General features: G+C 44.0%; 1 protein-coding gene across 1 annotated transcript in view; it reads left to right on the top strand.

The window, feature by feature from the left end:
* The window catches only part of GATA6 (GATA binding protein 6), a 32254-nt gene extending 13895 nt beyond the window's left edge, over nucleotides 1-18359 (top strand). The window contains exon 7 of the mRNA XM_030336443.2: nucleotides 16999-18359. Coding sequence (XP_030192303.1) covers nucleotides 16999-17166 — 168 coding nt within the window. The 3' untranslated portion in view covers nucleotides 17167-18359. The remainder of the gene's footprint in view (nucleotides 1-16998) is intronic.
* The last annotated feature ends 228 nt before the right edge of the window (nucleotides 18360-18587 follow it).

The raw sequence follows: 18587 nt of genomic DNA, 5'->3' as shown, positions 1-18587 counted from the left end.
TTTACCTGTGTGGAAATGGAAAGATAAAGATTATTTAAGAATGTTCTTTATTACACCCTAAGTCCTCGGCCACACTTATGTAGTAGTAGCTACCTACATAGGGCAAAACGATGAACCGGTTTTTGAAAGCACTAGGGTAGCAGCCAGGTTTTCGGCTTCAGTGTGATGTCAGTCTCTCCCAGCTGAAATGAAGCTCGCTGCCAGCTTCGGGTCACTTTTGTTTGTTAAGGTGAGCTTAAGCATGGAAAAAGCCAAATGTGAGTGGTAAATGGCACAGAAATACAGGTGTTTGCCCCTCGTCGGGCTTTGGGGGCTTGGAATCGCAGTGAGTGGGGTTCGTTTTGCTCTGGTGGTTTTGACCAGAAGGGACCATTTGCAGGTCTGATCAGTTGTCCTCCAGGGGAGGAGCCATGGGAAGTCAGTGATGGGCTGCGGCTCTGGCCTGCCTGGAAGAGGGACCTCGGGAGCTCTGCTACTGAGCTCTGGGTGCTTCAGTGGGCATCTCTCACCTGGGACTCAGCATGCTGGAGGTGGCTTGCCGGTCAGTGCCCTTTGGAGGAACGCTCCATTCCCTGCTAGAGGCCAGGAGGCAGAGCAGTAAGGATTGTGGAGGTTGGTGGAGTTTGAGAGCAGTTCCGTGCAAAGTCTCGTGCAGCAAGCCCCCAGCATTCCCTTAGCCTGTGCAGCCTCCGCGGGAGCCGGGCCGCGAGCTGCGGACCTGACTAGGGGGGGCAGCTTGCAGAGCCCAAGCAGCCTCAAAGCCTCTGTGACACCTTTTCTCACAGCCGGGGCTACAGTTTGCTTGCCCTCCTCCCTTCCCTCTGTAGGGACTCACCTCCCACCCTTCCCCCGCCTGGGCTCCACAGGCACCCGGGCTTTCGGGGTTCTCTCGAAGGTTAGTCCATCACGGATGTCTCCAGCAGCCCCTACCTGACATGGCTGTTGTGGGGAACCAGGCCTACCGCACAGAAGGCAATCTACTGGCTGCCTTTGGAAACTGTCCCTCTCCAGGAATAATTGTGGTAGACCTGAATGGTCTTGCCAGGTTACTGCCGAGGAGTGCCACTGTGTGTACTCAGTGGCCCCTTAGAACCTTCAGAGCCTTCCCTGGGTGTGTGCGGCCGGCCAGGGGCTGGGAGAGCTGTGAGGAGGACCATGCTGGGGGCGCCGTCTGTGAGCAGCTGGCCAAAGCATTTGTGAAAGGTGGCTGCGCTGACAAGATGTGTCCCTTTCCCATTTTGGTCACAGTTTGTGATGTTGGAGGGAGCCGGTATCGTGACTGGATGCTTCTAGGAGTTGGGGAAGTGCCACAGGTGAGGGAAATGTTACGTGTGCAAAGCAGGGCTGTGCCTGGTACTAGCACACGGCACCCTGGTGGGCTCCTTTGATGATGGGTCCGTCCCACTGATCTCCAGTGGCCCCTGTGGCCCACAAGTGGCAGAAGTTAGTAGTTCAGGGTTATTTCACTGTAACTGGGACAACGGAGCTACAAAACAAAGGGCAATCTTAGGCATACTCCCGGTGGAAGGCAGGAACTGGGGGCCACCTGAGATGTAAGTGGTGACATAACTGCTTGTCCGTCTTAATGATTGTAACAGCAAGGAAGTCAGAATGTTTGTTGCAAAGGTCCACGTCAAACCTGCTGTTCCTTTTAATTCCCCCCTGGGAAAGTGTAGGACATGATCAGTACGCATTCCCAGCAGGCTTCTTTTATTTATTTTTTTAAAGTGTTTTTTTTTTTTTAAGTTTACTTATTTATTTTGAGAGAGAGAGAGCTTGCACAAGCAGGGGAGGGGCAGAGAGAGGTGGGAGAGAGAGAATCCCATGCAGACTTCTCGCTGTCAGGGCAGAGGAGCCAAATGCAAGGCTTGAACTCACAAAGTGTGAGATCATGACCTGAGCTGAAATCAAGAGTCCGAACACTTAACCAACTGAGCCACCCAGGCGCCCCTAACAGGCTCCTCTTAAATCCTGATGTTCCTACCCTGTCCTGCATGTGGGCATGTTCATGTGGGGACACCAGGTGTCTGTGGCTGGTTTCTGAGCTAGCCCAGCAGGAGCTGAATATTCTGGAGAGAGGGAAGCTGCTGCTGTGAGCAAAAGCTCCAGGGTTCCCTCCCCAACAGCAGTGAAGGAGTGGGCAGGATTCCTAGCACGCAGCATTTGGCATTCTTCCTTGATAAGTGTCTAAGTGCCACAGAAATCATTTTTGCAGTGCTCTGAAGCCTCATTTCTTTCCTTATTTGTCGTAAAGCTGCAATGTCTTAGCTTTTTATATACTTGTTGCTAATTTGTGTTTTAACTAGATCTCTTGTAAAAGGAGACATTCCTTCTGATGGTCATCAGGTCATTGACCCAGCTACCTTATTATGACTCAGTTTCTCTTTGTTGTAGGTTTTGTATGTGTGGTGTGTATATGTTAGAGGTGTATATGTTAGCCCTTGCCCACAGAGCCCCTGGGTGGCTCAGTGGGTTAAGTGTCTGACTTCAGCTCAGGTCATGATCTCCCAGTTTGTAAGTTCAAGTCCCGCGTGGGGCTTCGTGCTGACAGCTCGGAGCCTGGAGCCAGCTTTGGATTCTGTGTCTCCCTTCCGCCGCTCATGCTCTGTCTCTCTCTCTCTCTCTCACTCTTTCTCAAAAGTAAATATTTAAAAAATAAAATAATAAAATAGCCCCTGTCTTGTTTGTTCCTTTGGAATGCTTGTGTTAAGAAATGTGTTAACTTGATTTTTGTGCCCTTTGAACTTAAAGATACATTTTCCAAGAAAAGTCTTTCATGCTAAAATTTTCTTACACCTGTAGGTTTACTGAAAAATATGTATTTAGTTAACTTAAATAGATAACAGATTTTCTTTGGCATATATGTATATATGTTCTCTGGATTGTGAGAATATTTAAATCTTTCATTGAATTCCATTTATTGACTAAATTACATTTTATAGTTTTGTTTTTTATTATTTAAGAGGGAAATAGGGGAACATGTTCTATTTTAGCAATTCCCAAGTAAAATTTAATAAGTATAAAATATTCTTATTCCTCTAAGACTTGTAGCTGAAAATTAGCAAAACTAGAGAACACTTTACGTATATGTAAAACCTATATGATATGTGTATGTAATAGGTATATATATTATATATGTAATATATATTTATTATGTACATATATATAAGCTTTATCTCTTTATCCTCAAATTTTATAGGTCAAAAGTATTTCTCTTACTTTCCTTTGGTACAGGAAGGGTTAATTTGGGGTTGAAATCAGCAATAAGACTTAATGTCTGGGAATAAGAAATCACCGAACATATTTGCCTGCCTAGAGGTAGTTCTGTAACTAATTACTGAAAAAAATTAAAAACTACTTAAGTTTATATTAAAACTTTAAAAACTTTTTACTTAAGTTTATATTAAAACTGCAAATGTTGAAGTCCTCATAAATTCTATAATGTTGGAATAAATGGAGATGAGCTATATCTCACTAATCCTTGCTTTATGGTCATTACTCCATTTAAATAGTATTGTGCTACGGGAGGCCCTGTTCACAATGGAGTAAAATAAGGTATCTGACCTCAGATTGTTTAGAATGTGGTGGTAGTGGTGGGGAGCAGGTGTAGACAGATCTCACTGCTGGTTAGATGTGGAAGTGCGTTAAAGGAACGACACAGTAGAGTATGTAGGAGTCGAAAGGAGGGAGCTGTTGATTCAACCTCAGAGTTGGAAATGGCTTCACAGAGAACTTTTGAATTAGTTGGGTAGGATTTTTGCAGGGGAAACCCTGGGATGGAGCTTTCCAGAAGGAAGAGCATGGTATCTGAGGTACTTCAAGGACAGTTTCAGTGGCCAGTGTCACAGAGTGTAGGGTGTGGAGCCAAAGGCAGCAATGGGGCCGGTGAATCGAGTGCAAGTACACTTTGAAAACTGGCTCAAATCAATAGTAGGGCGCCAAGTACCTTCATTTCTAAATGATGGACTTGGTCTAGCACCCAACTTTAGTGACAAATGTGTTTCTTTTTCTGGATTGCTGGAGTCCAACAATTAAAGCATTCTTAATGGCGTATTTTGATAATTGATGTAAACAAATGCTAGCATGCTCCCGCTTGTATGTTTTACAAGCAGGTTTTCCCTTCGTAATTAGAAAAACCCTCCCTTGGAGCTAGTGATGTGCTCTGGTCTCATGGCATGCGATGTAGGCCTGGGGTTTAGTTTCTCTGTCTCCAGGGCTTCTCAGGGCAAGACGGTTTGTGGTGGTTGCCGGGTGAATCTTCCTCTGAATGGAGACATGTTAGGCATGGTGTCTTGGGGATAGGAAATGTTTCCTCACCTCTGTGGTTTGTTGCTGGTAGTAGACAGCTTCCACGATGAGAGGCACACCTCCTTAGACTGAGGCAAGGACCTCATCTCAGATTTGATGCTGGCTGGTTCTGTGTTTTTGAGGGTGGGCCTTACTTTCTGTTTGGTCATTTTCTCGATGTGAGATAGGTGTCTTCATTCCTGCCTCATTTATTCTTCTGGGATGCTAGGTGCCTAGCTAGACCTGTTTCCCGACTGCAGTCACTCCTTGGTAATAACTCTATTCAACAACCTTGTCAGAAGTACTTCTGAGCTGCATGGTGCTAAATGTTGGGCTACAAGTGGTTTGAAAGAGTTAATGTGCCCTCATAGTGCTTGTGGCTACAGCAGTGATTTAGGGACTGACACTTGTTAGGATATCTGGATGTTCTTCTGAAGAACAATTTCAGACAACAGTTAACATCTTTAAGGCATTCTGGAGAAAGGTTATGTACTTTGTAGGTTAGTGGTTAATGTTTAAAAATCTTTTTGTAGATTTTGTGTATTGATATTCGCATCCTATGCTGCAAATCGGAAAACACCACTTTAATCACAGCTTCTTTATTAGCAAATTTATACTCCACTGTCTTTTTGTCCAAGTAATTATTCACACTGGATTTATTATGGCATTATGGTTGGTCATAAAATAATAGATCCTGCATTATTAACTATTCCTACAATAGTTAAGTAGCTGAAAGGTACATTCGTGAAGGACTTACAAAAACGGTAAGAGTTGCTTTCCTTCAGAAGAATTGGACTCTGCAGAGCAGTTCTGGTTCAGGAGGCTCCTGGAGCAGGACAAAAAATTACTGCTCGCCTTTTTTTTTTTTTTTTTTAATGTTTATTTTTGAGAGAGAGAGAGAGCACGAGCAGAGAGATTGGGAGACACAGAATCTGAAGCAGGCTCCAGGCTCTGAGCTATCAGCACAGAGCTGGACGCAGGGCTCGAACACCTGAACTGATCATGACCTGAGCCCGAGTTGGACGCTTGACCAACTGAGCCACCCAGGTGCCCCTACTGCTCATCTCTTAAGCTGAATATTTTACAGGTGTCCTTAGGTTGCAGGAGAGTTGGGTATTAGTGTTAGCCTTGCATTTTATCATTGTACTCTTGCTTCTGAGAAATCTCTCCTTTTTCCATTCTTCATCATTTATGAGATACTGGACATAGCAAAGCAGAAGTCTGCTTCTAAGTACTTGTACATGTCAGGTGTTTTAGGTACCTTTTCTCTTTCATAATTATCACTCTACGTATGTTGTTTTATCTCCATTTTCGGTTTGTGAAGGGGGGAGTGAGACTCGGAACAAAGTAACAAGCCCAAGGTTGTGTATATGTTAAGAGGCAGGGCTTGGATTTGGACCCGGGTCTGGCCATCAGTGTTATCATTATGGCATACTAGATTAATATGTGATGTTATGCAATATTGAAATCTTCAGAGAGAAAAAATAATATTTTCTTAAAGAAATCTGACCAATTTTCATTAGTAGTTTGAGCGTCAGAAATCATCCTGCCGAAACGGGTGGGAAAACGGTGCCAGAGAAGTGATTTGCTTGCGACCAAATACATAAGGCACATTATACAAATCTTCTTGTCAATATCGTACTTCTAAATAAAATATATTATGGTACTAAGACTATGTCAATTGGGTAATAAAAGAATAACAGGCAGTGAAATTTACTGTGGTTGATGTCCCTAATGTGATTATAAAAAGCTCTCTTAAAAGTATCAAACACAAGGTTGCAATAGTAACATCCTTCTAAGGGTGTGATTTCAATCTGATACACAGTGAGTGCCAAGTTAGGTGGAACTTTTAAGAATGTTCCAATTGCCTTTAGTTAGTTTTTATGAAATCATTGAAAAGCATTTAATAGGCAAGTGTCCATTTCCCTCAGAGTTTATAGTCTACGATACTCTTTTCTAAATGAATAAAAACAGATTTGAAAAGTCATTAATCTCCCACAAGGGTCTGTGAGAGTCTTGCAGTTAGGTATCATCATTGCCTCATTTACAAACCAGAATCCGCAGTGACTCCATAAGGTCACAAAACCAGCCAGTGTGGAAGCTGGAACCGAGGTCTCTGGCCTGCTACCACTCCCAGGGAGCTGACCAATCATCACAGTTATTAACATCCCACTTGCCTCTTGCTACAAGCCATGAACGTAAATATTTTGTTGGCATTTTATCTTCATGCTCCCTATGTGCCAGGCTCCCTTTCTTCTTTCAGTTCCTTCTAATAACTCACGTTCCTGTCTGACCACATCGGCCTTCACTGTGAAAGTCACATGCCAACCTGGCAAGGAACACGTAAGCGTGTGGGGTTTACATACTTTCATTTTGATCTCAAGGCCTCTTCCAGACTTCCCTCTTTCTGTGTTGTGTGTACGTGTGTGTATGCGCGCAGGTCTGTGTGTTATGGGGAGGATGGTGAGGAGTCCTTAAAAATGCATTGCGCTACATTAATATCCAATGCCTTTATCTGTATATTAGGAAACAGCACAACTGTATCGTTCTTTAAATAGTTTATGATATATTTGTCCACCCAATTTATCACAGGACTGTGGTTTATTTAATAAGTGACTCATCATCACAACCTGAAAGCCAGAATACTAGGTAGAGCATAAGTGTGGGGAGAATGTCACACACCTTCTCATATAGCCTCAGGTTAGAAGGCTTCATTTCAGAACACAGAGTTTCTCTGTAGATTACAAATTATTTGCAGTTGCCCCCCCACCCCCCAACCCGGGCCTCTGTAAGAATATACAAATTGTCACAAAACATGAAATAATGTTACGGGAAAACATGCCCAAATTTAAGAAATCTGGCTTAGAATGCTCTGAAATGTTATTGCTAAATGAATCTTCGAAGAAAATGAATTCCTTTACTGGAACAAAAGTAATTTATTATGCGTTTCATGGGCGTCTGCCAAAAGGGTTACTAGCGATATGAAGATCTAATGGATATGAACTGAATACAGTCTGTTTGCTTTGTTCATGTTGAGATCTACCTGTTAATTTTTTCTGAAATTTTAATAACTTTAAAAAGCATCTACAAAGACAGGCGTTGGCATATGTGATAATTCATAATTCAGCTACCTATCGCACCAGACCCAGCACTTGGGATCTGTGGGACTGAGCACAGAGTATTTTATTGACTTCAGATTTTAAGAAAGATTTGAACAAATAGACGACAGGTATTGATCTCAGTGTACTGTTGCAGTCCTGTGAGTAAAGAGTTTCAAGTCAGTAACTGAGGATGTTCAAATGCCTGTTTACTTACTGTGCTGCAGTTTTAGGTGTTGTTAGCATGGCCTGGTTTCACCAGAGCACACGTGCCAGAATCATATTTTTATCTTATTAAGTACAGACACTTTTAATTTAAAGCTCTGATTAAGCTTATTTGCTTGATTCATGGTGTAGCCTTAGTATGGTCTGCAGTTTAGTCTGGGGTTCACGGAGTAGCAGCTGGAAGGAAATCGATTCAGGCATCCAGGCACTAGCTCCAGCCCTATGTGTGACTGTAGTAAAGCTGCCAAGGTTTTGTAAAGCCTCTGTTTTCCTCCTACTAAAAGGGAAAAGTAATTCCTACCATCTGGTCCTTAAGAGCATTGTGTAGCATAAGTGGGAGATGCCTGCAGACCTCTTTGAAGCTCAAGGAGAACAGTATTATTTAAATATAATCTTGGAAGTTAATAGTGATGTGCTTTATTTGCATGGCATTTTTTTTTCATCCCAAGGCATTAGAAATAAATCCTTACTTTCCTTTAAGAGATGTAGAGCTATTGTGTTAACAAAGTAACTACATTTTAAATAATTTTATTCTGATCACCACAATTTTTCATTCCTTGTGACAGTACTTTCATAACGCTTTCTTGTAAATGCTGCTTGGTTCTCAGACCATGGTCTGCTTTTTCTGATTGAAATGGGGAGATGAGGATACTCATCCAATCTGAAAAACCAGTTGTTTATTTTTTTTAAATAAAAGATCATAATTTACCAGGTTTTAAATCTTTTCTCAGGATCCTTTGCCACCTAATTTGACAACTAGAATAGAGTCATCCATTTTGATTCATTTTAGAAGATAGACTTTTTCTTTAGAATGCTGGTGACTTCAAGTTGTGGGGCACCCCAGCTCCCGTCATTTATGTTTGTATGTTAACATTTTACTGATAGTCCCAGGGCACTCATAAACACTGGGTGTGCCTTTCATCACCGTGACAAACCTGGTATGGGTGCATAGATGCATGAAACAATGGGATCCTTTGCCCAGGTTAGATTGTATAGAATTGTCTTTACCTACTTGGAAAGGGCAGCGTCCTCGGGTCTGGATATAACCTGGGCTACTCAGGCCCAGAAGGGGCGTGAGGGCCCAAGGGGACAGCCAGTGAGTTCTCCATTAAAGAACTTGCTAGTTAAATTACAAGGAAATAAGTAAAATATTTTGCTAAAAACTGAGTTAGGTCATTGGCTGCAGTGATCATGACTCTCCCGGCTTGTGAGAGAAGGCGCTATGTTCTCTTGCTTTGAGTTGTTACTGGAGACGGGTTTCACGGGTCCTGATGGAGACAGAACTCTTGTGTTTCTGTATCCTGTGCCACTTCCTAAACTATTAGTGAGTCACTTTTGTGTCTGGTCCTATGACCTCCATCCAAACTGCAATGAGTGTAGTTTTTAGGGTGGAAGTTAAGATTTATCTGAAAGTGTTTCTCCTTTGTTGGGATTAGTTTTTTGTTTTTTTTTTTAACTTGAGGCAGGCCGCTATAAAGCACTGCAAGAGCCTAACCTAGAGGTTACAAAAGCAGAGAAGAGAGCGTTGGCAGTGAGGGATGGCTGGCTTCCCCTCACACAAGAAAAAGCCGTAACCACAAGCTTACTTAGATGTGTAGGAAGGACAGATCAGAGGCCATGGAAGCCGACAGTCTGAATTCGAGTTAAAGAGGCAGTGTGATCATCATCAAAGTCTCATGCTCTGGGAATGATCACACACTCACCCTCAACCTGCCTGGGGTGCAGTGTTTTGTTTCTTCAGATCAAGGCTCCATCGAGAGAGATTATGGCATGGAGGACTAAACACACCCCAGTTGACTCCTTTTTGGTTTCCTTCCTCAAAAATGAAATTTATGTTTATAATTCATAAGCTAGAGGATCTGTGTTATTCTTCTGTGGGGTGGCTGTGTTCTGTAAGGGTTTCCTTAGCTCTGATGGGTTGCCCAGCCGACGCTGCCTTAGGAGGGGTCTCTGGGCCTGCCTGTAAGGGTGTGTGTGAAGTAGAGGCCGAGAAAGAGAACTAACAGGGTGGGTGAGCCCACTGTGAGCCAGACACTGCTGGCCACTGACTCTACGAGTTTATCAGATCAGAAATCCTTGACTTTTCAGATATATGTCCGAAAATTATTCTCACATGAAAAGAAAAACGTCCATGTGACCTACAGGTGAGCTGTGTCTGCTTCACAGGCTAGTGGATATTTTCCGTGTCCTGGCTGCAGCAGCCTGGTTGTCCCTGAAGTCATTTATTCCTTTAAGAGGGAGATTTCCAGCCCAGCTGCTCTGCCAGGTCTCCTACCTAGCCTGGCCTGGGTTCAGTGCTAAGCCCAGGCTGAGTCTGGTGCTGATAACACATTCTTTCAACAGGAAGTGCCTCCATTTTCAGTTGTCTGTAGGAGGGTGGAGGGCAGATAAGCTGTGAATGGAAACACAGAACAGATTTAGGCCCCACCCTCAGAATGTACTTTGATCAGAGAAAGAGCCAGGACCTCCGCCTGCCTGAACTGTCCACCAGAAGGAGGAAGGATGGTTCAGCTGTGGGCAATCTGAGGTGCTCCCCTCTGCCTCTGTCCAGAAACACTGGCTGGGTTAGATGGGTGTAGGTGAGTCAAATACCTGCTTTTGCTGAACTAAAGTCCTTTCAAGGTTTCAACTAGTGTGGGAAAACATTAGCCAATTGAAATTTATGCTTGTAATTTTGTGTGCATGTCCTTGGGTGTAGGGTCTTAAGTTTTCTCTGATTTTCCCCCCCCCAAATTGTACTGATCTTGATAGGTAGCTCTTGAATATACTAAAGAGGAAAAGACACTTAAGACGAACAATGATGTGACAAGCCAGGTTTCTAAAGGAGAGTTGTGCCAATTCTAGATTTCTTATATGGTTAGAATACTGGTTTTGAGTGTTTGGTGTTTTAACTTACATGCAACCATGTTTCACGTGTACATGGCTGGCTAGGTTCCAACCGATGCTAGGTGGCATGGAGGTAGGTGACTTCAGGGGTACATGGCCCTTCTGGCCCTCCTTTCTCTCTGTTACTTCCTCCTCTCTGGTTCCTCTCTATTTTTTCCCCTGCTACTTTATGACTCTTTCCAGGCTGGCTCATCCCTCAAGTGCTTTTGCATCATATTTCTGGTGCTAATGTCTTCAACCTTCCCCAAAGTTAGACAGCACTACTCCTTTCAGTTAAAATATTCAAAGGAAGGTATAGATGGCTGATAGATGGTCCCCTGGCCCTACCTCTCTTGGATTCCCCTGAAATACTTTCGCTTGTGCATAAATTTTACTGATGACATAGTTATATCCTTCTGTTTTTCATTTAACATTGCATTATAGGATTTTTCCCACTTTGCCACATGATCTTATTTTTAATAATTGCATCATAGTTCACTGAGCGGATGGACCTTGCTTTTCCAAACCATCTCGTATTTTCAGTATTAGATTATTTACGTGATTCCCACTATTGTAAATAACTGTGCCATGAATGTCTTCCCATGAGGAGCCTTTCCCTTCCTTTGAATTCTTTCCTTGTAAACACATCTCCAGAAGTGCAATTACAGAGCTCAGTAGGATATAAAGTTCTTGATGGCTCGGCTTAAGGCATGTACCAGAATATAGCTGCACCAGCCATGGATGAGGGGACTGGGGTTATCAGAGTCTCATCAGATCTTATCATGTGATCTCATTATGTATCATTACATAAAATTTTTATTTTATTTTTATTTTATTTTTTTATTTAAGTAAGCCCTACTCCCAATGTAGGGCTTGAACCCATGACCCTGAGATCAAGAGTCTCATGCTCTAGGAGCACCTGGATGGTTCAGTGGGTTAAGTGTCTGACTTCAGCTCAGGTCATGATCTCTCAGTTTGTGAGTTCGAGCCCCGCGTTGGGCTCTGTGCTGACAGCTCGGGGCCTGGAGCCAGCTTCTGATTCTGTGTCTTCCTCTCTCTCTCTCTCTCTCTCTCTGCCCCTCCACCGCTCATGCTCGCGCGCTCTCTCTCTCTCCCTCTCTCAAAAATAAATGAACATTAAAAAAAAAGTACCGACTGAGCCAGCCAGGTGCTCCATAAACATTTTATTTTTTATTGAGGTATGATTGACATACAAAAGAAAGCTGTGCACTGCAGTATTTCATGTTGAAATAGTGTATCCCCATCTACAAATAAGGGTCTCAGTTGTTGGGCACAAGCACATTTTTTTTTCTGAGAAAGTCAGATGTCACTTTTGATTTCAAATGAGCTGATGTTTTTCAGGTACTCATCACTCATGTAATTTGGGATTTGCCTGTCCTTTGACGTAGGAGTCATTTTTGACTGATCAAAGAAGACAATAGGTATTTCAGTTGGTAGCTGTTAGGATTATTGCTCAGGTGTTAAGAATAATGTTCAAGGTATTAGGATTTCTTTAATGTGGTTTATTTGAAGAAGGCCCATGAGCCTTTTGAAGGGCTAAAGAAGCACCTTGTTTTGTTTTGTTCTCTGAAGAGTTGTCAGTAACGATTAGAAGAAGGTCATTAGAAGAAGGGCACCTGAGTGGCTCAGTCGGTTGAGTGTCCAACTTTGGCTCAGGTCATGACCTCATGGTTCGTGAGTTTGAGCCCCGCATTAGGCTAGATGCTGCCAGCGCAGAGCCAGCTTCAGATCCTCTGTCTCCCCCTACCTGCCCCCTGGGCTCATGTTCTTCCTCAAAAATAAAATAAGCATTTGAAAAAAAAAAAGATGGTCATTGTTGAGGTGGTTTTCAGTTAGCTCTGAATGAGTTCCACCTTTGCTCCCACCAAGTGATGGTGGTAAGTCTCCCCAGCCTGGAAAAGGTGGGGAGATTAAATTAGGTCTGTGCTCCTTAACAATAATAATAAAATAATACTAATAGTGCTGTTTGCTTCTGTCATTTTCCTGTTGTCAGATACTGTTGTAAAGGCTTTATGTATCTTAATGAATTGAGTTCTTGCAATAACCTCAGGATACAGATGCGTCTTTTTTAGCTTCCATTTTCAAGGTGAGGAACCTGAGGCATAGAGAGTTTTAGATGAGGCCTTCTCGGTTACCTCTCCCACATTGTGCCCTTGCGCCTTTTGCTTAATCCTTCCGTTTCAGCTGGCTTTGCTTGGGAATGTGCCCTGCATGCCTCCCCTTCCGAATACCCTTTCCTTACCAGTAATAATGGCTTCCCTTGATGCTTACCATGGCAAGGTGCCATGCTGATGCTTTTGCAAACATTGAATTGTCACAGCCCTACTTGATGGGTGATGTGAGGGCTAGTTTCTAGTTTCCCCAGGAGGAGGCTCGGAGAGGTGACCTCACTCAGTAGGCGGCTGAAGCAGGGTAATGCTTGCAAGTCCGTCCATATTGGCCCCCAGTGTTGCAGGCTGCGTGTGGCCCACCCCCGGAATCCTTTCCCCTCTGTGGTTCCTTTTTTGACCTACTGCTCCCTTCCAGTGTCTCAGCTACTCATTTATCATCTGTGATGGGCAGTTGACCATTCTTACTTTCAAGTATGTATGTGGCCTGGGAGCTCACCCAGGGAGCGTCTGTCTCTTTGGGCTCATAGATCCAGTGCCTGGCTCTCATAAACATCTTGCTAATGTTTCTTGTTGCTCACCTGTGGTGGTGACGATCCCTCTGCTATATCAGCATGTCTGGCCATGTGAGGCGGGCTGCTTCCTGGGCCGATCCGGGTGGGTACCCTCTTTCTTTCAGAAAGGCTCGCTGTGGTGAAGTCAGATTTAGTCAGAGAAATGCACATGTGCTTTTTTCTGGGAATAGGTAGATCAATATGGAATTGGGTGTGACCCATCACTTACAAGTGCATCCACTCTGCTGGTTGTATGATAGCTCCTTTCTAAAATGCGGAGTAATGGAGTATCACCCTTTTGTTTATTTTTTGGGGGGATTAAATCTGAGTCTGTGATGGGTTTGCTCATAGTGGAGTTTCTGGAATTAATGACTAAAGTTACTTTACCCTATTTATATGGGTAACCAAATGCATAGTTTTGTTGGTGTGTTTGACAGGATTATTTCAGCTATTTCAAATTCTAAGTTTTTGACATCTCAGTGACTTTGTGAAGTTTGCTTTCTTATGTACCCAAAGCCCTTAGTTTAAGTCTTATGTTAAAATGTTAATTAATTAATCAATTTTTAAAAAATGTTTATTTATTTTTGAGAGAGAGCTTGAGCACGCAAGAGTTGGGGGTGGGACAAAGAGAGGAGGACAGAAGATCCAAAGCAGGCTCTGCACTGACAGCAATGAGCCCAACGCAGGGCTCGAACTCACCAACTGTGAGATCATGACCTGGGCCAAAGTCAGTTGCTTAACCGACTGAGCTACCCAGGTGCCCCTAAGTTTGTGTTAATTTAAAAAGAAGTTTGAGTGTGGCAGTACTGTTGTCGCTGCATTTTTACAAACCCACCTTTTTGCCAGGAAAGGGATGGATTGGTTAGCTGTGAGGGGCTGGCTTTGGTCTGTCCATTTGGGAGGAAGTGGAGATGGGCAGATAGGAAGTCCCATGGCCAGACCCTCCTTCCCAGCCTCATGTGGTTATTGTGAAGATTGGAGAGAAAAACAAGATTTTTTTTTCCAGAAAGAGCAAAACCACTCTGACTTCCAGGCCCCCAAGTGGAGCCAAGGGGGCTTGGCATAGCTTTCATTCAGTTCAGCCTGTGTCTGGTGCCCCGTGTTTCTCTGAAGGAGATATAACATCAGCTCAGCCAGACAAATGGATGTTTTGAAAAGCACAAAACATTCTAGCTGTGTCAAAAAAACAAATATCCAGTGATTTGTGGGATTAAACCCTGAAAGCTAGGAAGAAATAATGAACTTCAGAGCTTTCTAGAAGGAAAAAGCCATGATTTAAGTATGGGATCATGGCTACATTTTAATTTTTTTATTATTTTATCTTTATTTTTTTTTTTAACGTTTTTATTCACTTTTTGAGAGACAGAGAGAGGCAGAGTGCAAGTAGGGGAGGGGCAGAGAGTGAGGGAGACACAGAATCTGTAGCAGGCTCCAGGCTCTGAGCTGGAGCTCGATGCGGGGCTCGAACCTATGAGCCGCGAGATTATGACCTGAGCCAAAGTCGGCTGCTTAACCGACTGAGCCACCCAGGAGCCTCTATCTTTATTTATTTATTTAAAAAAAAAAATTTTTTTTTTTCAACGTTTATTTATTTTTGGGACAGAGAGAGACAGAGCATGAACGGGGGAGGGGCAGAGAGAGAGGGAGACACAGCATCGGAAACAGGCTCCAGGCTCTGAGCCATCAGCCCAGAGCCCGACGCGGGGCTCGAACTCACGGACCGCGAGATCGTGACCTGGCTGAAGTCAGACGCTTAACCGACTGCGCCGCCCAGGCGCCCCTCTATCTTTATTTTTTAATAAACTTTTTACTTTAAAGTGATTTTAGGTTTACAAAATCACTTCAAAGTAAGTTACAGAGGTCATGCAGAGGTCTGCTGTACCCCTTGGCTCAGTTTCCCCAGATGCCAGCCTTGGGTTTCCATGATGCTTTCATCCAGACCGTGGAAGCAGCATTGGTTCGTTAACTGACACAAGGCCCTGTCCCCTAGGTGTCCTTCTCAGACCTGACACCTTAGGCAGTTCTCCTGAGCTTGCTCTGGGCTCTGATACTTTCTCAGTGAGCCTCATTCAGCAATTGTGTGACAGTAAGGCCAAGTTCCAGGCTATCAGGCCTAAGACCACAGAGGTGACTGCCCTTCTCAGTGGGGTGGTGCCACATCTTGTCACTGGGATGCTGGCCCGTGGCCCCTCTGTAGCCACAGTGGCTTACATTCTTTCTCCAAAAAGGTGTGGGCTTGCTTGAGAGAGTAGTGGTCTTTCCTCTTGTCTTTTTCTCTTTGGAAGGAAATGAGGGCCCTGTGGATGAGGTGGTTAGCATTCAGTTGGAAGGAAGGCTGGTTCGTGCAGACTTCTAAGCTATGCCAGCTGTCACTGTACCCTGTTCTTTCCCCTGGAACCCTGCGTGTTCCCTTGTGTCCTTATAGATCTTGTAAGTCCTTATCTAAGTGTAGCATGCATACAAATCCCAAGGGAAACACAGCTGTGTTTCCTGTACCTGGCACAGGAGGGGACAGCGGAATGTTCTGCAGGTCTAAGTTGTGGCTGATGCATGTGTGTGGGCTGAGTTCCGACACCAGAGGGGGCATGTTCTAGAACTCAGAGTGGTGAAGGATGAGGCAGGAAGACATGTTGTGTTGACATGTTGGGGCTTCTCAACCTCTGGGGGCACTGTGTGTGGACGGGGCACTGTCTTTCTGGGTGTTGTTGATGTCACTGACCCCTGTCCTCGGAGCCACACCAGGCCACACCCAGGAGCCACGCCTGGGGACCATGCTAGCCATGGCTAGATTTTTTTTTAAGTGTTTATTTATTTGGGAGGGGAGGGGCAGAGAGAGGGAGGAAGGAAGAGAGAAAATCCCCAGCAGGCTCCATGCTCAGCACAGAACCTGATGTGGCGCTCGATACCACAAACCAAGAAAATGACCTAAGCCAAAGTCAAGAGTCAGACGCTCAACCGACTGAGCCACCTAGGTGCCCCATGCTTAGAATTTTTTAAAAAAGTCAAATGCAACTGTTTTCTTAAACTGTAGTCTAAACATGATTTTAGTTATTTTGGTTTGATTCTACTAAATTATACCATGTTTTCTATTTGGCCTTTCTCATTTGGATGGAAGGAATGAATGAAACAAGAGGAGTGATCTTTTGTTTCAACAAATGATTGCCACCACCATGACAGATATAAGATGTTAGCATTTTCTTTATAATGTGGTCTGCCTTCAAAATGGCCGGTTCTCCTTGAAAAGAATTCAGGTAAATGCGGTAGATACTAAACCTGTGTACACGTGGGTTCATTTTCCATGAAGTCAGTGCTCAAAAATTTCATTTATCATGCCTCGCTGAGCTGTGTGGCTTTCCATATTAGACTTTGGCATAACTGCTAAGGTTGTAGCTGTGCTGTGTGTGTGCCGGGGCGGGGGGGGGGGGGGGGGGGGGGGGGAGGCTCCGCATTTTCTCTTTTGAAATGATTAGATTGTGTGGGCGTCATTAAGACCTACTTACCTAGGCGGTGTGGTTTGTTTCACTGCCAGAGAGCTGAGAGTTTGGTACGTTTTACAGATAGGCCTCCTGCAGTTCCTTTTTCCTACCTTTGTCCAGCTGTGCATCTTGCCAGGAATTACTGCTGTGAGTTCTCAAGTTCACAGGAGAATGTTTCTAAGAGTTTACGTGGCCAGGGGTAGGTCAGTGGCACCATGCAACATGGTGGGCAGCTCTTGCCTGGGCCCCCCTGCCCATCTCCTTTGTCTCCATGTGCTTAGCTTGCAAGATGGTGCCTCCTGACAGATTGATCGATAACTGTCTCTCCCCTTCTCTCTCCCCCTCTATCCCTCTCTTCCGCCAGGCGGGCACCTCAGTGATGTCTGGCGCGGGAGAGAGCACTAATCCTGAGAACAGCGAGCTCAAGTACTCAGGTCAAGATGGGTTGTACATAGGCGTCAGCCTGGCCTCTCCGGCCGAAGTCACATCCTCGGTGAGACAGGATTCCTGGTGCGCCCTTGCCCTGGCCTGAGCCCGCTGCGGGGATTTTGTCAAGCCGTCCAGACCAGGGCGAGTATGCTGACAGAACATTCCTCTGACGCGTGATTTCCGTGCCTTTATTTCGAAAGAGATGTATTTCCCAAGAGGCTTGCTCTGCCTTACCACCCTGCCCCTGACTCTGAAGAGCCAGAGAGAAGATGGAGGGCTTCCAGGGAAGGGCCAGTGCAGCCCACAGCACGTCACCTCCTCCTGGACACGGCCACTTCCAGCCGCCAGCCTGCCTCTGGGTGTGCCGGGGGATCTGACGTCCTCTGTGCCACTTCCAGAAACTGGGACTAGGAACGGGGCCTTGCCTGCTAAGGAATATTGAGAGATTTTTTTTTTAAAGGGTTTTATGTGTATTGCCCCAAATCATGTGCTTCTTCTGATCGGTTTTGGTTATTCCAGAATTTCTTCGTACCTTTTCCACACCTGAATTTCACGTGCTTTCATGGAGAAGACCATTTGAGGCCATTTGGTACACACCTCTGGAGGCTGAGTCAGTTCGTGAGGTTTCTCGTCAAAAATATTACTCCGTGTGCAAGACTGCATTATGACTTAACGTACACTGTGACTGATGTCTCAAAGTTCACATTGTGGGACTGACCTGAGGTCAGTCGGGATTTGTAAACAGGGTAGCAAACAAGATATTTTTCTTCCATGTAAACAATAATTTTTTTAAAAAGTGCAATTTGCGTTGCAGCAATCAGTGTTAAATCATTTGCATAAGATTTAACAACATTTTTTATAATGAATGTAAACATTTTAACTTAATGGTACTTAAATAATTTAAAAGAAAAATGTTAACTTAGACATTCTTATGCTTCTTTTACAACTACATCCCATTTCTATATTTCCAGTTGTTAAAGAGAAATATTTCAAGAACAAATCTTCTCTCAGGAAAATTGCCTTTATCCATCTGTTAAGAATTTTTATACAAAAACACCAGTATCCCCTCTTTATTTTACTGTGGAATTTGTGCTGGAAAAAATTCAACAAAACTTTACTACCTAACAGATAACATTTGTAAATACTCTAGGCATCTGTACACACTACGATGAAGTCTATCGTGTGACTGACCCACAGGCAGGTTGGTTTACATTAAATTTTTTAAGAATGGGATGTCCTATGGAAACCTATTTCACCAGAGTTTTAAAAATAAAAAGGGTATTGTTTTGTCTTCTGTACAGTGAGTTCCTTCCCTTTTAGTTTCATTTTGATACTGTATGTGGCTAGAGATACGCCTATAAAACAAGCGCATGTGATGTTTGCAAATTGCCTGTTGGCTTTCCTTTCAATGAATTGTCCTTTTGGAGCTGCTTTATACCTTGGTTTATTTGAAGTTGGCACATGGAGTCCGTTATCATCTTCAATTTGCACTGGGGACAACTTTTATAAGTGAAAAGGACCCAG

This window comes from Lynx canadensis, chromosome D3 (assembly GCF_007474595.2).
Source record: "Lynx canadensis isolate LIC74 chromosome D3, mLynCan4.pri.v2, whole genome shotgun sequence".
In the NCBI taxonomy this organism is placed as follows: Eukaryota; Metazoa; Chordata; class Mammalia; order Carnivora; family Felidae; genus Lynx; species Lynx canadensis.
The sequence above is the reverse complement of the archived record's forward strand: the minus strand, read 5'-3'. Positions and strand labels throughout refer to the sequence as shown.